The 24,839-nt window shown below is 52.4% G+C and overlaps 14 protein-coding genes and 1 non-coding gene across 15 annotated transcripts; 8 read left to right on the plus strand and 7 right to left on the minus strand.

The window, feature by feature from the left end:
- Window positions 1-1,502: 1,502 nt before the first annotated feature.
- On the plus strand, window positions 1,503-1,688 carry ColSpa_00717 (uncharacterized protein; the record flags this gene model as incomplete). Its single annotated transcript, XM_049266929.1, has 1 exon — window positions 1,503-1,688. The coding sequence occupies one exon, from the start codon at window positions 1,503-1,505 to the stop codon at window positions 1,686-1,688; it is 186 nt and encodes a 61-aa protein (XP_049122886.1).
- Window positions 1,689-1,763: 75 nt separating this feature from the next.
- ColSpa_00718 (uncharacterized protein) lies at window positions 1,764-2,003 on the plus strand (the record flags this gene model as incomplete). Its single annotated transcript, XM_049266930.1, has 1 exon — window positions 1,764-2,003. The coding sequence occupies one exon, from the start codon at window positions 1,764-1,766 to the stop codon at window positions 2,001-2,003; it is 240 nt and encodes a 79-aa protein (XP_049122887.1).
- A 402-nt stretch (window positions 2,004-2,405) lies between these two features.
- On the plus strand, window positions 2,406-3,089 carry ColSpa_00719 (glycosyltransferase sdnJ; the record flags this gene model as incomplete). Its single annotated transcript, XM_049266931.1, has 2 exons — window positions 2,406-2,749; window positions 2,819-3,089. 2 exons carry the CDS (start codon window positions 2,406-2,408, stop codon window positions 3,087-3,089), a joined length of 615 nt encoding a protein of 204 aa, XP_049122888.1.
- A 3,918-nt stretch (window positions 3,090-7,007) lies between these two features.
- ColSpa_00720 (uncharacterized protein) lies at window positions 7,008-7,328 on the plus strand (the record flags this gene model as incomplete). Its single annotated transcript, XM_049266932.1, has 1 exon — window positions 7,008-7,328. The coding sequence occupies one exon, from the start codon at window positions 7,008-7,010 to the stop codon at window positions 7,326-7,328; it is 321 nt and encodes a 106-aa protein (XP_049122889.1).
- A 20-nt stretch (window positions 7,329-7,348) lies between these two features.
- Window positions 7,349-7,582, plus strand: ColSpa_00721 (uncharacterized protein; the record flags this gene model as incomplete). The annotated part of the gene is made up of 1 exon (XM_049266933.1): window positions 7,349-7,582. The coding sequence occupies one exon, from the start codon at window positions 7,349-7,351 to the stop codon at window positions 7,580-7,582; it is 234 nt and encodes a 77-aa protein (XP_049122890.1).
- Window positions 7,583-8,514: 932 nt separating this feature from the next.
- On the minus strand, window positions 8,515-9,688 carry ColSpa_00722 (uncharacterized protein; the record flags this gene model as incomplete). Its single annotated transcript, XM_049266934.1, has 3 exons — window positions 8,515-8,690; window positions 8,768-9,423; window positions 9,501-9,688. The coding sequence occupies 3 exons, from the start codon at window positions 9,686-9,688 to the stop codon at window positions 8,515-8,517; spliced, it is 1,020 nt and encodes a 339-aa protein (XP_049122891.1).
- Window positions 9,689-11,460: 1,772 nt separating this feature from the next.
- Window positions 11,461-13,398, plus strand: ColSpa_00723 (FAD-binding monooxygenase ausC; the record flags this gene model as incomplete). The annotated part of the gene is made up of 1 exon (XM_049266935.1): window positions 11,461-13,398. The coding sequence occupies one exon, from the start codon at window positions 11,461-11,463 to the stop codon at window positions 13,396-13,398; it is 1,938 nt and encodes a 645-aa protein (XP_049122892.1).
- A 566-nt stretch (window positions 13,399-13,964) lies between these two features.
- ColSpa_00724 (uncharacterized protein) lies at window positions 13,965-14,240 on the minus strand (the record flags this gene model as incomplete). The annotated part of the gene is made up of 1 exon (XM_049266936.1): window positions 13,965-14,240. The coding sequence occupies one exon, from the start codon at window positions 14,238-14,240 to the stop codon at window positions 13,965-13,967; it is 276 nt and encodes a 91-aa protein (XP_049122893.1).
- A 14-nt stretch (window positions 14,241-14,254) lies between these two features.
- On the minus strand, window positions 14,255-14,566 carry ColSpa_00725 (uncharacterized protein; the record flags this gene model as incomplete). The annotated part of the gene is made up of 1 exon (XM_049266937.1): window positions 14,255-14,566. The coding sequence occupies one exon, from the start codon at window positions 14,564-14,566 to the stop codon at window positions 14,255-14,257; it is 312 nt and encodes a 103-aa protein (XP_049122894.1).
- Window positions 14,567-15,289: 723 nt separating this feature from the next.
- Window positions 15,290-15,388, plus strand: ColSpa_tRNA_007. The gene is given in 2 exon segments: window positions 15,290-15,327; window positions 15,345-15,388. It is a non-coding gene; the product is annotated as a tRNA-Leu (tRNA).
- A 738-nt stretch (window positions 15,389-16,126) lies between these two features.
- On the plus strand, window positions 16,127-16,321 carry ColSpa_00726 (uncharacterized protein; the record flags this gene model as incomplete). The annotated part of the gene is made up of 1 exon (XM_049266938.1): window positions 16,127-16,321. One exon carries the CDS (start codon window positions 16,127-16,129, stop codon window positions 16,319-16,321), a length of 195 nt encoding a protein of 64 aa, XP_049122895.1.
- A 1,322-nt stretch (window positions 16,322-17,643) lies between these two features.
- Window positions 17,644-18,523, minus strand: ColSpa_00727 (putative RNA-binding proteinc; the record flags this gene model as incomplete). The annotated part of the gene is made up of 3 exons (XM_049266939.1): window positions 17,644-17,721; window positions 18,145-18,331; window positions 18,387-18,523. The coding sequence occupies 3 exons, from the start codon at window positions 18,521-18,523 to the stop codon at window positions 17,644-17,646; spliced, it is 402 nt and encodes a 133-aa protein (XP_049122896.1).
- An 8-nt stretch (window positions 18,524-18,531) lies between these two features.
- On the minus strand, window positions 18,532-19,044 carry ColSpa_00728 (putative RNA-binding protein1; the record flags this gene model as incomplete). The annotated part of the gene is made up of 2 exons (XM_049266940.1): window positions 18,532-18,901; window positions 18,956-19,044. 2 exons carry the CDS (start codon window positions 19,042-19,044, stop codon window positions 18,532-18,534), a joined length of 459 nt encoding a protein of 152 aa, XP_049122897.1.
- A 1,277-nt stretch (window positions 19,045-20,321) lies between these two features.
- Window positions 20,322-20,549, minus strand: ColSpa_00729 (uncharacterized protein; the record flags this gene model as incomplete). Its single annotated transcript, XM_049266941.1, has 1 exon — window positions 20,322-20,549. The coding sequence occupies one exon, from the start codon at window positions 20,547-20,549 to the stop codon at window positions 20,322-20,324; it is 228 nt and encodes a 75-aa protein (XP_049122898.1).
- Window positions 20,550-23,239: 2,690 nt separating this feature from the next.
- ColSpa_00730 (uncharacterized protein) lies at window positions 23,240-23,495 on the minus strand (the record flags this gene model as incomplete). Its single annotated transcript, XM_049266942.1, has 2 exons — window positions 23,240-23,273; window positions 23,311-23,495. The coding sequence occupies 2 exons, from the start codon at window positions 23,493-23,495 to the stop codon at window positions 23,240-23,242; spliced, it is 219 nt and encodes a 72-aa protein (XP_049122899.1).
- Window positions 23,496-24,839: the final 1,344 nt, after the last annotated feature.

Below are 24,839 nucleotides of genomic sequence, written 5' to 3' on the forward strand. Positions count from 1 at the left end.
GGGACCGGTCCCTCAACCGTAGGAACGATAGTCAAGATGGCGGTAGAAGTCTGTTGTACTAGTACGTAGTTTAAAAATTGAGCTGGGAGTGTGTTGGAGAGCTTAATGCCTTTTGTCATGATTACTTGAATCCCTCTGCCCCCCATACCCTCTTTGATTAATTCGACCTCCCTTGACTGAGTGGAAAGGGTTTCAAGTAACCAAGCAGCCAAAGTCGGCCCAGACTGAAGCTTGTGGTGCATTGCCGCCGTTCTCAGCTTAGCTGTAGCATGGATTCACACTTTTGACTTTCTGTCATGTTTGTTGTAAGTCTTTGGTGGGTTCTCAGCTTACCTTGCCTTTTTTTGGGCGCCCCAACATTTTACTAAAGATCTTCGCATTGACTCCACTCCTAAGCCGAGCCGACCAAGAAGACACACGGAATGAATGCACCGTTGCTCCGGAGAAGTTTCCTCTCAAGTCCCAGCACAAATTGACAACTACGTGTACACAGACGAATCCGACTGAGCCACTGCTTTCCCTCAACGGTCCACGGCGCAATATCTTAGCTTTATCCCAACCTACTTCGTCTCGAAACCGGTCGCCAACCATCGAGGTGGACGGAGTCAAGAAGTGGAAAAATTCGAGTTCGAGTCTTGGAGCATTTCTGGTGGACCTAATATTCTTGGAAGAGGGTTCAAAAGGGCAGAACCTAGGTGATAAGAATGTTTATCGCAGCTCAACGGCTTGAGTGCAGCTAAAATAACCTTCGCCAAACATCACCCGCTCCGATGTATAGGGGATAGTCAAGGGCTCTGACTCTATCTCGTAACCCGGATGCAATCATTCGTCAGCCGCATCGCCACTCAGTTCTGATCCGTGTAATGCGAACCTTCGTATCTTACGATCGATGTAACTTTCCAATGGGCCTCTTGATCTTTGCAGTTCCTTGGTAGGGAGCCTCGATTTATCAGATGGACACACATCGCGCTTGGAATTACCTTATTCTCTTACCTGTGTTCACCTGCATCCACCCATTCTCTGCCCAGAGGCGCCCATCGTATCTTCAAGGGTGCACTTTTCCTGCGCTCTGGCGCATGCTAGCTGAGACGGACCAGTTCAGGCATGGCATGGGAACTTACGTATCGACACACGCCAGACTGCTCACGTTTTCTACCGCATCTCACACTAACTGATGAGCTTCTTTTGGCTATTTTGCCGTGGAAGTCATGACCTTGCCTACTGAGGTAACGATCCACAGCCAGCGGCACAAGTTTCGCAAAAAACATGACAGCGATTTCACTGTGTGATTGTCTGGTTGCACACAGCCCACGGTTATTTTTGGCATACTGTGACTGAACCAGACTACCTGCCCGTCTTAGCATCGATCTGACACCAAGGAGCTGGTTCCAACGAGGCACACAAAACTATAAAGCTGTAAAAACTGCTGCGCCGCAGATAGAAGTCACCATAATGCTGTTCATTCCCTCTTTTAGGAGCCTGATAAACTCAAATTCGAGACCATGGCAGGAAACAAACGGATACTCCTAATCACCAACTCGGAGCCTGGCCAGGCCAACGTCCATTTAGTTGTCAGCCAGGAGCTCCTGAAGCAAGATGCCACTCTCGATCTACACATTGCCTCTTCTGCGCCCCTCGAGAAGGGCGTTGTTAATGCTGTTCCGGGCGCCACGTTCCATAAGCTTTAGGGCGCAACCTGGAAGGAGGCACTCTTCGGCCGTCCGGAGCACCGCTTAGAGAAGATTTGCAGTATACACCCAACCATGTGGAACGCAGAGGAAGCCGCGCTCATCATGCCACGCATCACGACCCCGTGGACATCGGAGGAGTACGTCGACCCAGTTCAACAGACGGAGAAGATTGTAACAGAAGTCAACGCCAACCTCGTTCTTGCGAATAATCTGTTCACACCCGCCATCACCGTGCTATGGAAGCTGAAGCCGAATTGGCATGTGCTGTCTCCGAACACTTACAAAGACTTCATCTTGATTACCAAGCCCTGATATGAGGCCTTCTGGAAGCACCCGCCGTATGCGTCCCCTCCACTTCTCGCTGCTCGAAAATGACATGAGTATGCAAGCTAATCGCAGTATTCTAGCCCCCAATCAACGATCCCGTACCATATCCCATGGTATCTCAACCCTTCAGCTATCTACCAACTTCATCAATACACCAAAAATGCCACCAACACCTATTAGATCAACCACGCAAAATGCATCTACGAAAAGATCGGAACAGAATACTCTGGCTGGGGCCGCGTTGCTATCTTGTTCCCTGAAGGGTTCAAAATCATTTTCTCCAGTAGCTCGGCAGTCGATTTCCCATTCTCTGTTGTATCGGACCATCTCGCATCCTGCGGCCCTATTGTCCTTCCCGCGAAGCCTCTGAAGGAGGTTGACCTTGGCATGGCCGTTCAGATTGCCAAGCCTCCGACAGTTTACATCAACCTGGGCACCCATGAAATATACGAAGAAGCCGACGCAAGGGATCTGGTTAGTGTACTGAAGGCTCCGTTGGATGCTGCCAAGAAGAATGGTCAGGAGTTGTGGGTTCTGTGGAAGCTCAAGAAGCGTGGGGAATACTCAGGCGAAGGGTTTTCGGCTGTGCTAAAATTCATCGGTTCAGAGTGGGAGGAAAACGTACGAATCTCTAACTGGCTAGAGGCCGAGCCAATGATTTTCCTTGAGTCTGGAAATATCGTTTGTTCTATAAACCACAAAGGGGCCAACTCGTATTTCGAAGCTATCAGGTACGGTGGCCCATACTAATCTACTCCAAGCGTCATTGTGAGGATGTACAAAGACTAACACTCAAACAGTGCTGGTGTCCCTCAAGTTGTTCTCAGCGTTTGGTTCGATACCCACGATTTCGCAACGAGAGTAGAGTACCTGGTGATTGGAAAACGTGGCAGTAAAAACCATGCTCCAAAGCGCGCCGCCAAGGGACTCGCCCCAATTTTAAAGCAGGCTGTGTTGGGCAAAAGGGCCGAGAGCTTCGGAAAGAAGGCGGCTGACTTGGCGGACGCTTGCAAGGCAGAGGGCGGCGGCAGGGTTATTGCTGTAAAGGCTATCTTGAAAGAGTTGAAGTGATGATTGTATGGGAGGTATTAGATACCAGGACTCTACCCAGGTGTTGATTAGTAGGTCAAAGAGGGCTAAAGGTCTCCTAAAATGAACTTTTGGATTCATTCCCGTGTGGCCTGGTCGCCAAGTCCTCTTCATCCTGAAGCGAACAACGCTGTGCTTCACGCTAGCCTTTTTTTGGGGGGGTTACCAGTCTTCGAAGACGCATTGCCCATGCTCTCTCGCTTTGTTGATCGATGGGAACTCCGAAGCCTACAGAACCCATACTATGCCGAAAACTGTTACTTAGCTGCCGAATAGCTCATTAGAGCGCCAAATACCGACTAGGGGTAGCTGTACCAAGGTGCTAGTCAATGTTGATCGAAGTTCCGTTATGGACTAAAGTTGGTAAAGCGGCAGGCGTCTTTTGTAATGGTGGTACAGTGGTTGATTTATACGTTACAAGAGGTAATCAGGTCAAGTCGGTGACTTAGGCATAAGGTCAACAGCTTTATGAGGACAATGCGAGCCAAGTACTACTAGTTAACTTGGGGGTTTAAGGAAAGGGAATTAACGCGATACTGCTCGTAACTGGTTCTAAGCAATTAAAACCTCACAAGTCTCATTTTCGCTCTTTCAACCTTGGGGGGTCATGCTTAACGACGCTGTGCGCTTCTTCTGCTCAGGTACAAACTTCGAATTCGACAAGTCTAGGGCTTTTGGAGTAGGTTAAGAAGCGGAGCTAGGACTTATACCCGGTTTCCCAGGAATCGTCGCGGCTCGGTGTCTTGGTTGTATCAACGAAGCATACATTAATGGTTCGAAATCAAAGACTCTCTTAGACTCAACAGCAAATCGTACCTACACTCAACTGACAATTGGCATGAGCTTTAACAGAATTGTTGAAGTTGTCATCGGGTCCAACCGCTAAAACGTTTTGCCAAACACTGTAACGATCCAGGAGATGGAATATCTAAGAACTGAACCTATATTGCACGGTTTCACTATGTAGAAAAGGCAATTATGATATGCCCTAGCTGCTTATGAACAAAAAGATTATCTCAATGGCCAGCCCTCAAATCCACACAGTGTGATCCGACCACCGGGCGATGATTTTGATGTTCGAAACCGTGCATTTGCTGGCATTGAATCGAGTTTTTGCCCTCGAGGAAGAACCTGTTTCAATTATCATGCAGTAACGCCATCTTTCATTCAGTCGGTCTCGATGCGTGGTGGTGTGGCAGCGCGTATAACTCAACCACCCTGCTTCCCACGCAACCCCGCATACCACGCAGCCCCAAACCCCCATCAATATCACCATACCCATCAACAACATCCATTATTCCTCATCCCTACCACCTACCCAGATGCAACTTTCTGCTTCACTAGATAATTCAGATCCACTGGATTCACTTGTGCTACTCTCTGCTTCGCCAGCAGCAATTTGCGCCCGTCGGATATCCTCGATATTAGCGAACGTCGTGTTAGGGTCCGTCTGGACCCTTTTTCTCCTGCCTTGTTGCTGACTATCCGTCTGGGCCTGGAATGCCTGGGCCTGACGCTCTAGGACTGTCAGTCTATAGGCCTGTTGGTCCCAGCCTTTTTGGACCTTTCTAAATAGGTGGCGTTGGGTGTAGATTTCTCGGGTATCTTGCGTAAGCTGGTTGAATAGGTGCAGCTGACGCTGAAGATCAGCAGACTTACGCGGGGTTGACCATGGGACTATAGATACAGCTCCATCCCACTGCTGACTTCCTGACTGCCCAGCTGTCTGGCCGTCTAGCTGTCTGGCTGGCTGGCTGGCTGATGCCTTAGACACGAAAGGGCTAGATAGAGGTTGCGCTACATCAACTGGCCATAACCCAGTGTGTTTCCAGCCGCTTTTAATAACCTGGATAGTCAAGGCGTCTAGACGTGCCCTTCTATAACAGTCTATAAAGTTCCTCTTGCCTGTTACAGTTGAATCGCTTTGTATATCTAGGTACCCTAGATACTTCCTATAGGCTGCCTTAAGAGGTCGGAATACTGACTGATCTAGAGGCTGGAGGACGTGTGATGTGTGCGGCGGCAGAAACAGGAGGTGTATGTGGTTCCGGAAGCATCGCCACAGAAAGTCTGTTGTTGTATGGCTATGATGGGCGTCTAGAACTAGTAGTCTAGTATCTGAAGGGTCCTCTGGGACAGTCTGAGGGATAAAGACCTTTTCTAGCCATTCTAGGGCATTCTGATCAGTTGTCCAGCCGTTCTCTGTTGCTGTGAATTTCCAGCTAGCATAGGGTTGAAGATCTAGAGGAAACCACTGTTGCTGGACTGACTTGCCCTTATACATAACAAGAGGCGGAAGTGCGCGTCCTCTGGCAGAGACGCACTCGATCAGAGATACCCATGCCCGCGATCCAGGCTGTTTTTTCTGGATATACTTGGTCTCTGACGATCCTAGTACTAGCCCATTGCTTCCTTTGCCCTCGAGGATACCAGTCTCATCCATGTTCCATCTATTAGCTGGCTTGATGGGCAGGATTGCTGGCAGATCAAGGCGATGAAACCATTCCTGGATAATGTCAGCAGTTGCCCCATTAATTCGCCTAGCGTCAATTGCCCTGCATCGCTGGGTTCTGATAGATGGGTTTCTGCGAAGAAATCGCTGCATCCACTTCCTCCCAAGTGGTCGCTGCCCATCGCCCAGCATGCGCTCAGCCAGCCCTTTGACTTGCTGATGGCAAAACGCAGAGCCTAGGGCAGCCTGCTTAGATATCCACTCAGCAAGTAGACCTTCCTGGTTCTGAGATAACCGCTGCAGTCTACCAAAGGCAGTATTTCTAGACTGGGTACCATGGAGACGTTGTCGTACAGTCGCCTCTGGGATGCCCCATTTGCGACCTGCCCCGCGGATACTAAGCCCGTCAGCAATATCCCAAAGTGCCCGCTGCAGCTCATGTTCACTATACTGCTTCATCTTATAGTAAAAAAGATATCCTCAAAAAATGGCGTTGTTTGGGGTAGAATAGAAGATGTTGTGATAGTTAGAAAAGAGGAGTAGGTTTTATGGTGACGCGTTGTTGGGCTGCGTGGTATGCGGGGTTGCGTGGGAAGCAGGGTGGTTGAGTTATTTTCATAATGCTAGGTTCCGTACGGAGGATTGAACCCTTGTCAATGAGCGACCGCTAGCTCCAGGGGCACTCACGGCAAAACTCCACCTTCGCTTCTGCACTTGACGGACCAATTTGAGGCCAAATGGATCGGCCTCTCACTTCTGTATGGTGACGTGGTTGGACCAAATTGGGACTTGTGCATAAACGAGTCAATCACGAGGATGCCGCAACAAATTGAGGCTGACAGAGTCTGGCAGCTCACCATGCCCGGCTATGCAGCATCTTCGACATTTGGGGTTACTACATATGGCTCGTGCATCCCATGAGCGGTCAACCAACAGTGCGTTCCGCCGTGATATCCGCCCCGATAGTCAGGGGCATAGCAAAAAGGTCGGTAACGAAGTGGGCGCTGGCCAGACTGAAATTCTCAACGGGGTTCGGCTAAGGCCAATTGCCCTATCAATTGGCCTGCATCTCGGAATTGGCGGCGCTAAAGAGCTAAGCGCAGGCAGCCGTACGGCACAGCACGAAGCTTGGCCAGAATATCGTTGCTGGGTATCATTGAACCAACCCGGATAGGAAACTGTTCAGTCCAACCTGACCAGAATTCATTTCCTTGCTGGAGTCATCCGGCAAGGATATCTCTTGTTCAATCTAGGCACCAGACAGCGATAGAAGAGAAAAAGGCTTCGGATTTCGATACATAAGTAGCGATGCCACCGCACGTCAACATTCGGGAGTTTTTCGATTCCAGCTACATAGAGTATCAACCAAACATCAAAAACTCCCATCAAAGCTCGAAGCCTCTCCTTTCTCTCAACATCAGGTGCATCTTACAGGACACTCCGTCATTATGCGTGTTGCTACCGCTATCCTCGGCGCTGTCGCCGCCACCGTCGTCACTGCCAACGACATTCGCCTTAAGATTCACAAGAGAATCGAGCCGACCAAGGTCATCAAAGTCCTCGAAGCCCGGGGGACGCCCGAATGTACCAGCGCTATCCTTGCTTTCGCCGAAGCCGTTACCGGTTCCGACCCCCTTCCCACACCTCCTATTGAGCTCGAGAAGTGGGCCGCCACCGCAGCCATTGCCAACTCTACAATCGACCCTGCGCAACCATATCCGTCACTGGCTCTATTGGCGCCGTCTATACTTCTTGGTCCAGCTCTATAGAATCATGGCAGACCGCGCACATGTCTGAGATGAAGGAGGTGTGGCATGAGTGTACCGACATCCCTCTCGTCTCCGCCGAGGTTAAGAGCCTGCTGGAATCTGGCAGCTTCTGCACTAGCAAGCTGGCAGCGCTCACTGCTGAGGCTTCTGGTGCAGAAAAGACGGCAACCAGCCAGAATCTTGCTCCCAGGGAGACTGGCATGGCTGTTGCTGCTGCCGCGGCTGCCGGCTTTGTCTTTGCTGCGATGCAATGAAAAGCACTTATAGCTTAATTATTTTTGTGTGTCATCTACGACGCCGCATCTGAGGGAGATGCGGAGTTTCAGTATTTAATACATCCCGTCTTCTGGGTGTTGGACTAGAGATTAGAAACATCAGCAAATTGATACCCACTTGACTTTTAATAATAATGATTGCTTCGCCGTCATTTTCTGTGCATGTCTTATCGGACTTCAAGGTGCATACCGTAATTATGGAAACGTTGCGTGTCTGGTCTTTGAGAGTCTCCTATCCCATCATGCACACAGTAAACCCATCTTGTAGTACATTTTACGCCTGTCTACTTCGAGTCCTAACATCAGAAGGCACTCAGTTCTGAATCTTCGGGGGCTTCGTAGCATGTCCTTACACCGTGCTCCCTGAGTCCTGAAGCCATGTTTTGAGAAGATTTGTGACAACAGGGCCGCAAATGCACTGCTGCTGTCATGACCTACGTATAATCGATCAGCAGGTGTGGCCGTCGCAGCATGTACCAAACTTCAAACTTTGATAATCTAGACATTAGAGATGCAATAAACAAACTGAGTCTCACGTTCTTTGATTTCTCGAGTTACTAGATTTTATTCATAGTATTTGCCATATATCCGGTTAGAGGGGCTCTAAATTTTGACTTGGGAAGGTGTATCACACCCCAAACTTGTTAAGGATTGTGCTTATTTAAGTGAAGCAAAAAGATCAAGAAAGAAACCTCGGAAGGTTCAAGGTTAACTCTCAGACTTGTATATCGGCTTTCCAAACACTGGTAGGTGAACCCAGACAACATCATCAACTCCTATTTCTGGGACACAAATTCGATGGCCAATTACCCCAGCAGCTCCTCATAACTGTTGTTTCCATCGCGCGACACATTACCTCATGCCTGGCCTAGCTCTACTCATAAAGATACACTCCTTGCTCAGTAACGGGCTTAAAAGATTGCCAGAGCGTTTGGCGGAGACCCAATCAGGCAAGAAACATTCATCGGAGCAGACGTAAGCAGGAAGGAATACCGACCCGTCATTTTGCAGTACGCCGAGAGACGACTCAGATCCCACAGCTCACCAATGGGCATGCCGAAAAGGCTCAAAAAGTAGGGATGCAAGACTAAGACAATAGTTAGTGGTAAAGGATTTCTAGTCCATTTGCAAACTTCTTTTTTTCCTTAGACTCGAGAGACTTACCAAGACTGTGCGCGTCCACCTCGGTTACATTGGGATTCGCTGGCTGATACGCCTCAAACGCATTCGCGTCACCGGCGACCGCAGCAAAATGCTTGTTCCAAAACCACTTGGCCGTCTCCTCCGTACCAAGCACACCTGACAGCTTGGACTGCGCCATCTTTTCAAAATCAGCCGGGCTCGGGTTGTCAATTATGGCGGTGACTCCCGTCCTCAGGAGGAAGATGTCGCCGTGCTTGAATTCGACGCCCTGGTACGCAGCCACGGCCTCAATGTCGTCGATGGTGATGGGATAGCCATCCAAGGGGTGATAGTCGATTCCCTTGGCCTCAGTGTACGCCTTATAGTCGATCAAAACGCCTCGGCCCACCACTCCGCCTCGCTCGTGCCAGTGGTCGATGGTCGGCATCTTATTATCGGCCGTGAAGGTGGCAGACAGTTCCTCTTGGGTTGGTTTGAAGCCATTGTAGGCAAGACCCGTCGCCTGGTGCTGCCAGTGTACAAGACTGTCCCATTGGCTGCTGCCCTGAGTGTTGAACTCCAACTCGTCATCCCAACCAAGTCCTTGACTTAGCCCGCCGGCTTGCAGGGAATGCACATGGTGTGCTGTCTGCTTGCGTCCTGGAATGTTGAGCTTGTTCAGGCTGTCCAACGGCCAGCTGTTGTAATGTCAGAAAGGTAAGCCTCACAAACTAGGTACGAACTGGTTGTTCTCGAGACTTGAGGGATGACGTACTTGAGAGAGATTGAGACGCCATCGCGAACTTCCGCACCAGCCGCCCTGATGATCTCAGGCGTAAGAAGGTTCAATGTCCCGTAAAGGTCCTTCTTTCCGTCTTTGTCAAAGACACCCCACGCGCAGCCCTTGGGCATGCCTTCAACTGGTGGGAGATCGTCATAGTCAGGAAGAGTGACCGCGGACATGATGGTTATTGTGGTTGGCGATTTTGTAAATGTGTTGTATCGAACTTGGCTTGTGGAGTGTAAAGTGTACGAAAGATTTGAAAAGGAGATCCTCAACTGCTCATATAGTTCTCTGACGTATTGGTAATCTTCTCGTCTCGGACAGGCAAGGATTCCGAAGACCCATTGGCGATTGCTTGTTTGCCGGAGAACAATGCTCAAAAGTTCCCTTTGACATTGCACCGCCCGCGTTACAGTGGATTTGAAGGCAGTCCATGGACTAGGGGATCGAGCTGGACAAGGGGTTACTTGTGGGGTGACCTGTAACAAGTAGTGGAGCGTGGATGGCATTATCGTTGGTGGGATTGGCGAGTGTAGGCTCGCCATCTGCGTCCAAATGACATTTGCGGTTTAGTTCTCCAGCTGCAGGTCCAAGGAGATATCGGAGAAAAGCTTCAACGAGCAATCCAACAGCGGTGACGACCTGCGGCGCAGTCACTGGTGGACTCTCAGCTCAGCTGGTTTGGGGTCCCTCTTCTGCCCCATTCATTGATAAAGACGAAAACTCATGCCATATTTGGGGCCTTTGCTGTCCGAAGCTTACGACGCTTCAGGTCCCAAGTAGTAGCCTTCCACTTCCCATCGCTTCAACACCATGCCCGCGACTCTGCATGCACAGTCTCCGGGTGTTAAAACGTGATGCGGAAATCGTCGCCGTCCCATATCTGCAGGGCCACCGAGGCAAGGGTTCGTTACCTGACACAACCTTGATTCCGTCCGTACCGGACCCGCCAAACTCTGCACTGTTCTCGAAAGTTGCTAGCTCGCGAGTTGCTGGCATATAGACTAGTTTGTGGTTATGCTGAATTCCGGTTCATCTTAGTTGCGAATTGGGTTTGACTTGTGAAGGTGTAGTGCTACGTCCATCGGTCGCTCCCGCGGTTACCCATGCCCGCCACCCGCCCATCTGTTGCAAGTTAGGCCAAGCTCGGTCTCGGTTTCGTAGCGGCCATCCAGTCGCATTGCATATTCTAGAAATGCTCTACGTCAGGACCTGCAGCAAGCCTTGGCCTAGCGGGAAAGCGAGGGTTTATGATGCACTTGCCTACCGCTAACGATACCTAAACGAGGTCTGCAGCACCGTTTCCCTCAATTACCACAACACTAACCAAACGCACCTAGGCAGGATTGCCTTCTGTTTGTAGATAATTATACTAATATCTTCACATAGAGCCACATTGAATGACCGGCTGTCCAAGTACAATGAGCCGGCCCTAACTCATTCACTTCTGACAATCTCAAGATCATTCCGCACCGGCAGAGAGCGATTTTCCTCCAGTTCCCGCACGACTCATTTTCTCGTTGAAGCGAAAGATTTACGTTGCAATGAGCATACAACGAATACGAATACGCATACGGCGATCTGAAGACTCGCAGGACTAGTCTGCAAAACTTCATGCACACAACGGTCTTTTTTCCCAATCGCCCCATAGATCGTTACATTTTGACGCGATGACAGCAGACAGGGACTGGCTCAGACGGCAAGCTATTGGCGGAGACGAGCACCGGTCCCTTAGGGAGATCAGACGACACAAGCACTAGCAAATGGGATGTAGAGATCTAGTCTGGAGAGGAGAGCCCACTGGGGTTAGCTTAGCTTAACGTGAAACCCCCATATATATCTTAATCTCAACGCGCTGCCCTCATGAATCTGCACATCTCGTCCGAAGCCCCAGACGGTCCTATCAACTACAAATCTTTTCGGACCGGAGTATTCTTCATCGACGCCCATCATGTCTGCTCCTCCCATCGCATCGGAGACGGCCGCCGGGGCCGCCGCCCTGGACTTCATGGCACTGAACAAGAAGTACACCGAGGAGAAGGAGAAGCGCGAACGGTCCGACGGCAATGCCCAATACGTTGAGATGGAATCGAACGCGCAATTCAGCAAGCTCGCCGAAGACCCTTGGGTCGATCACGAAAAGCTTAACGCGCAACAGTCCAATCTCCAGGACGGCGACGAAGTCAAGGTCATTGTGCTTGGTGCCGGCTACGGCGGTCTGCTATTTGCCATACGCTTCGTCCAAGCCGGTATCAGAGCCGAGGACATCCGTCTTGTGGATGCCGCCGGTGGTTTCGGTGGCACATGGTACTGGAACCGTTACCCCGGCCTCATGTGTGATGTCGAGAGCTACACCTATATGCCGCTTCTTGAGGAAACCGGGTACGTGCCAAAGCACAGGTACTCCTACGGTAACGAGCTGCTTTCCCACGCGAACCGAATGGCGGAGACGTGGGGCCTGACCGACAGAGGTGTTTTTCGCTCCCAGATCAAGAGCTACGAGTGGAACGAGGACGCGAAGCGGTGGATGGTGGTCATCGAGCAATGTCGCGGCCCGAATGAGGCACCCGTCACAATGACGGTGCGGTCGCAGTTTGTCGTCCTTGCGAATGGCGTTCTTAACCACCCCAAGGTGGCCAAGAACCTCGAGGCCTTTGAGGGTGATATGTTCCACACTGCTCGATGGAATTACGACATCACTGGAGGAAACCCAGAGGACCTGGAGCATGTGCAGCTGATGGGACTAGAAGGAAAGCGAGTTGGTATCATCGGTACGGGCGCTACTGCTATCCAGCTCGTCCCTCAGCTGGCCCGGTGGGCAAAAGAACTGTACGTCTTCCAGCGAACACCTTCATCAGTAGACGAAAGAGGCCAGAGGCCTACGGATCCAGAGGAGTGGAAGAAGATCGCCAACGGAAAAGGCTGGCAGAAGCGCCGCGTCGAGAACTTCAACGTCTTCCTCGCTGGCGGCGAGGCGGAAGAGAACTTGGTTGCGGATGGCTGGACCGGGTTAAAGGCATACAAGGGCCTCATAGGCACTCCTCAAGACAAGCCGCTCGGCCTGACAGACATCCCTGGTCACATTGGCGGCCTGCTTGCTCTAGACGCTCCAAGATCTGAGCGGATTCGGCGACGTGTAGACGGAATCGTCAAAGACAAGGCAACCGCCGAGGCTCTTAAACCGTGGTATCCTGCTTGGTGCAAGCGGCCGACGTTCCACGACGACTACCTCCCAGCATTTAACCTCCCCAACGTCCATCTCGTGGATACAAATGGTAAAGGAGTGGACCACGTCACTAAAAACTCACTCGTCGCCGGCGGCACGGACTACCCATTGGACGTCATCGTGCTGAGCACAGGCTACAGGCCTCCTGGAGCAGACATGGCTGAGCCCTCAGGCCGTTCCAACATGACCATCAAGGGCCGCAACGGAACCTCAATGTCCGAAAAGTGGTTTGGAAAGGGCCCATCAACGCTCCACGGCGTACTCACCAACGGCTTCCCGAACCTCTTTCTCACCGGCCCGCTGCAGATCGGCACTACATCTAACTTTGCCTTTGTGCAGGACATTCTATCACAGCACTGCGCGTACATTGTAGCCGAGGCGATGAAACGAGGAGGCCGAAGCACTGACAAGGTCGTCATCGAGGCCACTGTCGAGGGCGAGGAGGGCTACGCCGGACTGATCATGCAGTATGCAGCTTGGTTCTCCAGCATGAGCGTCTGTACGCCAAGTTACATGAACAACGAAGGCCACAAGGCCCCTCCAGAACAGCAGATGAAGTTGGCCAAGGGTGCGCCGTTCCCGCATGGGATGAATGCTTATATCAAGTTCCTAGAGGACTGGCGTGCTGAAGGTTCCATGAAGGGTGTGAACGTCACAGCATAGACCAATCCGAACATCGTGTGTACGTCAGATGCTGTTTTGTAAGACGCCGAAATTGTGTCTTTTATTCGATAAATATCAAGTGGTAATTTGTAACTAGTTAAGTCAAAATAACGTGTGTAGCAACATGTCCGCGAGCGATAGTGTCTCTTACAGACCTATATCGCGTCGTAAGTCACAGCCCCTATCAATTGCAATTGCTGACGCCAAATGACTTGACAACCTGCAAGGCAATCGGGCCTCATTCCGTAGCTGTTTGTTGTTCGAATTCTTATCCATGTGAAGATGTCGATCATACCTCACAGAGCGTTTCGTTAATCCACCAGAATAATGTAAGCTACGCATTCGGTTTCTCGTCTGATACGGTATCAAGACTTTACACTCTGAAAGTAGCTGCAATTTGACTAACCCAGTGAATAGTATCATGATTGTAGTGGCTTACTTCCACCATCGTGTAGGTGCCTTGCTAGCAGAATACGCCTTCTCTAAATGTGACAGAGTACTCAAAACAGCTCTGCTTTTCAATCATTACGCTTTTGATGAAATTCTTCCTGTGGCATGAGAGATTATCAAAAAATCTTGTCAAGGATCTTTTCGTCCCCGTCCAGTCGGTCAGCCTCCTTCCTCAGAGCCTCAGCCCTGAACCTTCTAAACGCATTCTCGATCCTGGCGCGGCTTTCGGGGTCCTTGCTGATGGTTCGAGCCGCTGAAGCAGTTCCGGAGAAGAATCCGAGCTCACCACCCAGGAAAAGACTTCCCAATCCGAGCAGCGAGTACGCCGCGATGTCGCCGAGTTTTGTTGGCGCCATCTTGTCCGTCACATCAGGGACGGGCTCTGGCAGCATGTTAGCAGGCAACCCTAGGTCAATGAGCCAAACGTTGACTCGCCTAATCTTCCGCTGGCAAACTGCACATGTGTTGGCTTCTCTGTGGCCCGGAACGCAGCAAACATGTCCGCACGTGCTCGCCTCAGTCTGAAAGCGAGAAAGAAACCGAGCCCAAGGCCCACGGCGGAGCCAATCGCCGCGTGCCTGCTCACCTTGCTGGCGGCGTTCTTGAGCAGGTCGCGGTCCGAGTCTCGAAGATCATGCTCGAGGTGCTTCTCGGCGATGGCGGCAAGGTCGTCGGAAGATGGCGACTTGCGGAAGGCAGCCAATGAATCGCGAGACATGTCGACAAGGCGTGTGTGTGGATCGTTTCGATTTTGGGTAGCTGCAAGCTTAAGATTGTGTTGGGGATGGGTGGCCGTTTCTCGTTCTCAGGACATTTACTGAGTATAATGTGAAAAAGTACTTACTCCCATTCGAAAATTGGCAACCATTGAAGGCCTTGATATCCCACGGGAAGCGCGGGCGTCAAGTTCGGGACCCTTCTAGCGTGCAATGACGTCCTGCATACGTGACCAAGCTTCCCTTGGTCGAGCTGTTGGACCGTGCGGCGAAGCTTCTCGGACACAGAAACCATTCCAGCGGCTTCGATCCGGGTGTCGCGACCAATGAGTTGTTCTCACAAACACAAAACATCCCTAGGGTATAATTAGATTTAACGGAAAAGGTCACTGAAGCGTATCTTAGTTTGAGGGACGAGCAAGTTGTCACGAAAGCAAGCCTTTCGCAATTCGTCTTCTGTCAGCGTGGGTCGCACCAGAAGGCATCAATACACTGGAACGCACTCATCGTTGCTGGCGCAACCGTTTACCCAGCGGTAAATCAAAGTCCGTTTCCAATTGACTCCAGTAAATACGGGAGAGAAGCCACAGCACAGCAGGCGTATATGAATCCCGTTTGCTGGTATAGTTTCCCGACACCGCCAGGGTAGGATACGGCACTTGATGATGGTGGGTCGCTTTGTGTATCTACTTATTGCTTTATTCTCCCCGAAGGCTCATCGATTTGGAAGGGTGGCCGAGTTGGTTATGGCGCCAGGTTAAGGTCAGCTTAGCATCTGTTTCCTGGTGGGGCAACCCGCGCGAGTTCGAGTCTCGTCCCTTTCAACTTTTACTTTTTCCACGTTTCTTCTGCATGTTAATATTTCTTTTTGTCAGTTACCTCGACTTGGAACTTGTTTATTGCTCAATTACAGCCAGGTTGTGCTGAATTACGCCCACTTCTGTCCACCGGCGTCTCCCTCTTGGGCTTGTGCACCTCATCAGTATGTTTTTTCGAATGTCTTGACATGCAACCGAGAGGGGGCTCATAGGGCGACGGCCCAACTAGAGAATCTTCGTGTAAGAGAGTCCTCAAGGGGATCTTCTGGTATACCGTTCCACACCAGGTATTGACACCTGATTATTCAGACAAGAGGCAGCCCAATGCTCAGCTTTGTAATATGTAGCCATACGACGTGCTCAGGGAAGAGCCCTGATTTAGCCCAAAAGATCATGATTTGCAAGTCCTAGAACCCTCCGGCTTAGGTCTCTAGGATCCAGAGAAAAGTGCGTCCAAGGGCTGCCACCCAGTGAGCATGCACCTTATCAGGTTTAGGATGGCAGACCCGGCGAGCCAGAATATTATCTCCCAGAGAAAGAAACCAATATTGCCGACCCGGTGCAACAACCAGTGTGTGCCAAACTCAGACCAAGGAGTCGTCCTCTAGAAAGATGTTCAGCCAAGATGCTGTTCCCGAGTAACCATTGGGCGAGAGTTACCCCATCGAGGGGCCTACACCGGGCTGGAAGGAGGCAACTCTCTCGTCGACCTCAGCGTGTGGGTCTACCGTACTTAGAGCCTGCATGTCGTCGACGCGGAGACATCTGAGCGGCATTCTCATCGCCAACCCGCAAGCTGACATCGCCATTGCCGCCGCGAAGGGTTTTGCGGGAACCTTGGACATCCAACACGGGGGCGGTGTTTCCCTCGCCAGATACGTCAGTGAGCAGGCAAATCACCTCATGGGCTACATGTCTCGGGATGGTCAAATGGCTTAAGCCGTGTTGGGTTCACTGGCGTAGAAGATACGAAGCCACTGCGCCTCGCAGCGGTGCTTGCGGAAGCCAAAGATTCAGCGACGCCAAGGAAACATCCCAAAGAAAACAGTGATTCGGCACAGACTAGGGATTGGCGATCCGCATCGTGGACGACAAGAGCGTTTTGAGTCCAACTGGTCGTGTTCTCCCCTTTCGCTCTCGGAGTTGCAAGCCGCAATGCCTCAGACAGAAACATTTCCTCGCCACGAGTCCGGCAGGAAGCCAAAAATAGACAGCCGAACTCAAAGCAGAAGACCCCAGTCGCGAATCTGTCCCGGCCTCGGTGAGGAAATCTCGCAGTGCCAGTCCTTTGCTCCGTTGAGCCTTGGTAGCTTCTCTCAAACACCCGACAAGATTCGAGTAAGGGGGTGGGCACCGGCCCCAGAGTCCATCTCAACCAGTAACCTCCTCCAGGCCACAAGTTCACGACATCACGACTTCGGCCTGAGCATACGAACGGTTGTCCGTCCAGAAAACTGATCATTTTGTATTCAACCATCAGAACCACGGCCCATGGTTTTATCCCCCTCTCCGTCCATAGACCAACGCCGTTCGCCTAACTGTAGAAGCGCATTCTTCAGTCTGTTTTCCCCAGCCCACGCCAACCATACCCATGAACCTTTGGCTTTTTGTCGTACGTTTTGCTGACCAACACCCACGAGCCCAACTTGGACACATCTAGAAACACATTCACCTCAACCTGCCTGACCGCGCCGGTCCAATCCACACCCAGAGGACAAATACACAAGCCCACAGAAGACTTTGTACAAAAACGAGAGGCGCAGAACGAAATCTGCGCCGTGGCTACAAGCAAACGTAAACGACAGAGGGGTATCGGAACTCAAGACCAACAACCACCAACCAACCAGCAAAGCGAACGAACAGGCTTGATTCACACGCAAAATGGTCACGAAGTCAGAAACAAAAGACAGCGACACGCAAACTAAAAGCTAGGAAATCTCTGTTGGGGCGAGTCCCGTGTGGAAGTAGACAAATGAAGGGGCAACCAAGTAGAGAGAACCATCCGAAAGCCGACGCCCAAGACAAGCCCAGATGTCCAGAGAGAATAACTAAGGCCGCAAAGCATGCAATCGTCGTTCTCATGACGTCTCACAATCGTGTCCGCTATCCGTATGCCTAAGATCAAACAAGTCCAAAGAAATATGCGTCATTCGCCCAGGTATCCATCGTGCAGCGTAAAGGGCCCAAGGCGGCGGCGGCGAACGAAAACGACGAGAGAAGTTTCGATATGTAAGCATTAAGACAATCGTGAGAGCTTGAGCTCATGAGTACCTCCTTCGGGTCCTCATGTCGAGTGCGAGAGCGGAAAAGCCGTCCATGTGGTCCGTCCAACCATCACTCTACTACAGAGGGTGTTAGCCAATATGCTTTCTTGATCCACTACCCAGGAAACCTTACCTGAGGAGGGGCACCAGGAGGGCCCTGGGGTCCCGGGGGCCGTGAGGACCCGGAGCACCGAAGTGAGCAGGTCCGTAGGCGCCGGGGCCGGGGGGAGCAAAGTAATGAGGCGGGGGAGGGGCAGGACGGTAGGGGGTACCAACACCAGAGTTGTTTTGGCTGCGGCCCCAGCTCAGACGGACACGAGAGTTTCCAATAGGATATCCCTGCATCTGGTTGATGGCCATCTCAGCAGCGTGACGGTGGACGAACTGAACAAAACCGCAGCCCTTGCCAGGAGGGATCTTGACGTAGGTGATCTCGCCAAAGCCCTGGAAGAAGCTTCGGAGCTCGTCCTCGGTGACGTAGCCAGACAAGCCACCGACGAAGACGGTGGTGTTGTTGGGGTCGGTGAACTGGTTCATCTGCTGGCCAGGAGGGTTGTAGGGGGCTCCATAAGCGCCGCCGTACTGGGCAGGCGAGGGGACGCCGTAGAATCCCTGCTGGTGAGGAGGCAGGCCGGGGGCCATCATCTGGTTGCCGTGGTGCTGCTGGTACGGGCCGCCGTGGTTGCTGCTGTTCGTGTTAGTCGTTGGGCACGTGCTGTGCCAGGACTTAGGTAACTCACCGGTTCTTAGGGGTGGCAGTGGAGATGCGCATGGGACGGTTGCCGCAGTAGACTCCCTGCATCTCAACGAGGGCTCGCTGTTGGTCCTGCTCATCGGTGAAGCGAACGAAGCCGTAGCCGCGCGACTGCCCCGACATGGCATCCGTCATGATCTTAGCAGACTTGCAAGAGGGGAATCGCGCCTGGAAGAGAGACACGAGAACGTATTCGTTGACCTCGGGCCGAGGTCGCCGACGAAGATCGAGTACTCGGGACCACGGTCGTCACGTCGGTCGTTGATGCCGCCGCCAGAAGCCCAGTTGAGCTTGAAGGCACGGTTGGAGTTAGGAACGGGAGAGCCGTTCAAGGTCAGAGCCTTGCTAGCAGCCTCGGAGGAGGTGAACTCGACGAAGCAGTATCCGGCGTTGCCAGACGTCTTGTCACGGATGACCTTAACGTTGACAGGCTCCCCAGTGGCGGTGAGGAAAACTCCCTTGATGAAGTTCTCGTCCATCCAGGGCTCGAGCTCGCCCATCCTGCAATTCGTCAGACCATCGGCCTTAGTCACCAAGCCTTGCGCCGTCACTTACCAGAGGGTGTTCTTATTCGCGTCCTGCTGGATAGGGGCCTGCACGCCGCCCGGGATCTCTCCGGAACCATTGTTGCCGGGGAAGGGCATGCCGCCAGAGACGGGGGTGCCGAAGCCGTCGCCGTTAGCGTTGGCAGGGGGGCTCCGTTGCCCTGGGCAGGGTTGTAAGGGTTGATGCCGTCCATTTTCACGGTTGAAACTGGCAACATGTCAGATTGCTCGCCATTGTACCATAGGGAGGCTAACATACCGTTCGAATATTCGTGGACTGTTTAAACAAAGTCGGAACTCAACTGTCCCAGCTTGAAATAAGATTTGTTGGTCTTGGAAATCGAAACAGAAAATCCTGTATTCAAAGACAAAACCGAGACACCGAAAAGCACTCTGGTGGAAAAGTCGATTCTCTCTGACGCCTGCACGCCCCGTCGTAAGAACGAAAGATGGAGATGTCGCGGGGTATTGGTGCAAGAAATGCTACAGCCGCCGACTCGAGAAACTGAGCGATGCTTCGAATTCGACTTTTAGGTCTCCAATATTTGCGCCGTGGCCAAAGTCAACTTTCACCGATCCGAAAAGGGTCAAAGGAAGAATCCGAAATGATTGGACCTAAGAGAGCTGTCAGTATCGCAGGTTTATAATGCAGTGCACCGGCACGCCTCAAGCCGCAGTCGTAGTCGCAGTCGTATTGTCGAATGTGTTCGAAGATTATGGCCGGAAAGCTGGTTAGATGTTGGGCGTGGCTGCGGGCAGCCGAACTAGTGGCAGAGCTCGATGTTGTGATGTTTGCAGCCATCCTCGTATAACCAGCTCCTGGGGCGATTTAATCGCATCCTGGTCTTCCTTCGGATAGGAGCCGCGACCGTCATGGTGTGAAGCAGAGTGACCATAGAAAACGATCATGATAGTCGTCACAAAGTCGCTACGGACCGAGCATCATGTGAACCAGCCGCCGCATCCCGCCCCAATTAGGATGTACATCCGTAGTAGAGGCGAGACTTGTTCGACCCAGGTGCTTCCACATGACTAGAGCCACGCATCTCACGTCGACGCAGTGGTGTTTGATACCGCTTCACTGGGTACCACTTCGGTCTGATCCACTGCGCTGCCCTAACCTCGGTAGTCTTCTCCGGCATGGAACAGGATCCGACAAGGCATTGTAGTTTTGCGTTGGTACATCATTGCCGCAATGTCATGCCCCAAGTCCCAGATATATTGCCTGCGACTGGCCTCTTTCGTGGTACTAAAAGGAGCTGTACGGGACGGCGATGCAGGCGAGGTAAGACGAAGCTTGCGGATGCGACGGGTGCGGGGATCCAAGCGTGGTCGTCGTCGAGTGCTGATAGGAATGAAGGCATGCTGCGCTTCAGCTAGCGGCCGATGGCGACGATTTGGTACCGGAGACATCGAGACTGAATAGCTTCGGCATTTGGTTGGAGATCGACGTCCATGACCCGGGATGATCCACGATGCATGGAGGGGTTGCGCGATGCGCCCAGAACCGCAATTCCATCTTTTCTCCGATGACCGCTACCACCGCTACCACCACCCATAGTTCCGGTCGTCCATTCGAAGTAGGCGGCGGCGTCGGGGTCCATGACAGAGAATTGCCGAAGATGCCGAAGGCTGGGCGGTCGGACACGAGCCCAGGATATGCGACTGTGATGACTGCGACTGCGACGAGGCGACGAGGAGGTGGAAGAGGACAAATAGAAAGGGGGATATTGATGACTTACTTTTGGGCGCCAACGAAAAAGACTCTTTTTCCGGGTGACCAGGAAGAAAAACCGTCGTGCGACTCGTAAGGAGGGTGAGGGTGGGAGAAGGGGGGAAGAATTACGAAGGATGTTTTCGTGTTGAGGGAAGAATTTAGGAGGGGGTTAAACGACGTGGGAGGGAAAAGCGACAAGGAAGTTGCGCGCAGAGATTTTTTTTTCCGCAGGTGGTGAGGGCCGTGGGGATTTCGCTCTGTCAGTGGTGACGTGAGGTCGAAAAACACGGCAGCGAAAACAAGCAGCAGCAAGAAGCACGACTTGTGTCTTTTTTTTTTTTCGCAGCAACCGAGACAACCGCTAGAAAGGATGCTTCGTTTTGGAGGCCAAAAAAAAACTCGCAGCGCAACGCAGAGCAGAGCAGACGAGACAGATGGACAGCAGCAGAAGGGGCAGAGAGAGGTGCAACTCTAAAGAAAGGAGGAAGAAAGAGAAGAAGCGATGTGGACAAGAGCGGAGGGGGGTTAGGTGGGAAAGGAGGAGGGAAAAGTAGTGGGAAAAGAACAGAGAGTGAGGCAGGTCGGATTCCCTCTAGTGATGGGGAAAGGTACACACACGCACACGCACGCACGCACTCACAGTACCTAAGGTAGAATGTGGGTTTTTTGGCGGAGGGGAAGGGAAGGAAAGGGCGCGACCTGAACTCTAGCTAAGGTAGGGAGGGGTGAATGTATTGTGTGTGTGTGTGCGCTGCTGCGCTGCTGTGGTGAGGTAAGGTAGTGTTTGGGCGTGGAAGGAGGAACCCAAGATCGGAGACTGATGATGGGACGAGGCAGGCACGCACACATACACACACACACACCGGTAGGGAGGTACCTTCCTATCCTCGTGAGGATCTGTTGATGCTGGTGCTGCAGGAACCGTATGTGCGGTCTTTGCAAACTCTCGCGAGTGCCATGGTAGCAGGGTACACAGTACCTGGATGAACTAGGGACGAGCAAGTACTCCTTTAGTTTTACTTATTCGTTTATTGTCTCTCCGCTTTCCATGTTTGACGGGGTCGACTTCTCTTCGGGTGGAGAAAGTTAGCCTGTTTCCTTACGTACTGTAGTACCTGCCTTACCTCTCGCTGAACGCTTTACTACGTGTATACTAGGTTGCTGACATCAAGCAAGTGTTGTACTTATGTATAGCAGGTACAAAGTAGGTGGGCAAGGTACCTGTCCCGTAGCGCGCAAGGCCAATCCAGGCAGAGATCAAAAACAGAGTTGTCGACGCAGCGGATGGGGACTGGAATGCAATGGGGTCGCAGGTCCTCGATTGGGGCACTGGATTGGGTGGACCCGGCGTCGGTGCTGATGCCGTGCGTTGAGCTGGACGAGAGCCGTGGCTGCACCAGCCAACGAAACGAAACCTCTCAGAACAAGGGACGTCAGCTTCAAAGGGACGCCGGCAACAGGCGGACTGGCGCCAGCAAGCTCGCTCGTCAGGTACGTGCACCCCAGATACGGGACGGATGCATCCATTACTCGGGAACACACAGTTTCTCTTTTTGATTTTTGACTTTTTGTCGATGTTATTTTATTCTTTGATATTCGATTTTCTCCCCCACTCGATCTCTTGCCGTCCACCACGGGAACCAGTCGGTTCTCTGAATGAGGTGAATGGCCTGGGGCATCCCTCCATCGTGGCTTCGAGACAGATCGGCAGACGAGCAAATGGGAGGGGCAGAGGGAGTCAGAAAGGAGGTGTGGGCAGGAATGGAAAGAACCCGAGAGGCACCGCGCGATTGGAGGTTGAATTTTGCGGCAAATGCCTACTCCAATTCATGGGGTAAGAAGGAAGGAGGGAAAGAAGCAGGTGACAGACAGACATGTGTCCTCCTTGCCTTTCCCTTTCGTCGAGATTGCCCAAGTACATAGCATACATGGTAATGGGCAGGAAGGAACCCTTCTGGTGCTTTCCAAATCCCCTGCCCGTCCGCCCTTACCTATTCCTTTTCCGTTCATGCCCAATTGGTGAAATGGAGCGTGCTCCGTCGACCCTGGCAAGAACGAATGATAGGGACAGGACAGAGAGACAGACTACGTGCACCAGGCAGGTAGCTGCTAACGCCTAGGTTCGTTCATGTGAGCAATGTCCGGCACGACGGACGGCGGATGACGGAGGGGCTGTGCGCACCGACAAGGACCCGGACTGAGGTGGACTTGCCCTGACAGGTAAGGCATCCCGGCTCCTGGCCTTACGTCCCCCCCCCCCCGTCTGCCTTGAAAACCTTGTTGTTGCTCTCTTCGAAGCTCCATCTTTCGACCCCATGGCTTCTGCACCTCTCCGCAGATGCACCACGACTCGAAATGCCAAGGTACCTACCTGCCTACTTTGTTGATCTGTCACACACTCTTCTCGGCGAGCGTGTTCGCAAAGCCTCGAGCTGGCAAGATGCGGGTGCCTGCAATGCATCTCTACACGCAAACCTGTCCTCAGAACGACCCGTACCTCAAGAAAGGGTAGGGCCAATCCTTCGGGCAGATCATTCGGGGGCGGGAGAGACACGCTAAGTAGAAGACGTAGCTGCCCTACGCCGCCGACGCCTGGCCCTGCCTGCCTGAGCTGGAGGGGTGCTTCCAGCAGGAAACCCGATACGTACCGATCTCGACGCGAAATGGCGTCACGGCAGAGGAACGGAGACAAGGGGCCCCTGTTCAGGGACTGGAGATGGCTCTCTGTCGACATGCAGCTGGGTGCCGTCTTATCCCCGATGGCCTTGGTGCCTTCTCCCGTCATGTGCTGCTGCTGCTGCCGCCGCCTTGTAAATCGAAAATACCACGACATGGTTACGACGATGCCTGCTAAGGACCAGTAATCAAATGCGACGACAACACCGGCAACGCATCTGTCCCATCGAGGTCTTCGTCAGAAAAACGTTCGACGGACTCTGAACAGACACCCGTGGGTAAGCATCGGTCATCCGAGACCATGGTCATCATCTTCATCTCACCTTAACCACCTCCGTCCTCCACCTCGGACCCTACCCCTTGCCGCCACCCGTCAAGCTCAATAAGCGCACATAAGCCTCAATCAACACAAATCATACCCTCCTCTGCTGCTTGCTTTTCCGAAGTACTCCCATGCAAGATGGATTCACCATCCTCGCCGCATCCAGCTCGGCACAAGCATCGTCGTCGACCTGGCGATGCCCACTAAGAATGTGCCAGCCAACTATCATTCCATATGCTGCTTGTTGTTCGGACCCTTTCACGCTCGCACGTCTCTCCGCTGATGAGCCGCCAGGCGGGCATACATGATGGGATGGCGGGCATAAATGTCATTACCAAGCCAGCCGTGTTTGAAACACGACCTCGTTCTCATTCCTTTTTTCCGCCAACTGGCCTCCTCCACCACGCGAAACCCTCGTGGACTCCGAAAGGCACCCATTGGCCGAGCTTACCCCCCTAACAGATGTTTCCAATCGGACGCGAACTCATTGTTAAGAGCCTCGTGGGAGTTTATTGCGCGAGGCAAGTGAAGAAGGGTCATCCGTGTGACGTGTCGTGCCATTAACCTTTGCTGCAGCTGTTTGTCGACTCTCGCCTTTGCTAGCTGATTGTGTGCACCCCCAACGTTTCGAAACAGTTCAACAGTGTCAGTTCTACTGTCGCTCATGGACAGCCCTCGTTCGTGCTGTCTGTTTGCTGGCCGCTACCGATATTTCAAGCTTCTGTCCGTGCCCATGCGAGCAAACTCACGCGCACCCCGTCTCCTCCCTCTCTCAGGTTCTCGGTGCATCTTCTACACCCCTTGGAGAACGGCCTCGACACATGCACTTACGTATCTTTAGAAGTATCCTACCAGCTCAACGCGCGCCTAATTCCCAGTATCATTGTTGCCGTTAGGGCCGTGACCGGAGAACCCGGGGCCGATAGTCAACGTCCTTGAGACCGACCGGCCAGCCTTGGCCACGCAAAAGACACGTCAAAGGGACTTTAGTCGTTTCCTTATCGACAAGTCATGGCTCCCTTGCCTCGTCGCAACCCTCGTTTCGCTGATGGTCAACGCCGACGTCGATGTTGCAGCTCCCTTGCGCCCATGCTCTCCTCCCCCTTTACAGGTCACCCCTGGCTCATGGGTGGCGTTGGCAGCACCATCGGTCGTCCGTTGATTTTCTTGCTCTCCAGT

This window comes from Colletotrichum spaethianum (genome assembly GCF_022836535.1).
Source record: "Colletotrichum spaethianum MAFF 239500 DNA, contig01, whole genome shotgun sequence".
Lineage (NCBI taxonomy): Eukaryota > Fungi > Ascomycota > Sordariomycetes > Glomerellales > Glomerellaceae > Colletotrichum > Colletotrichum spaethianum.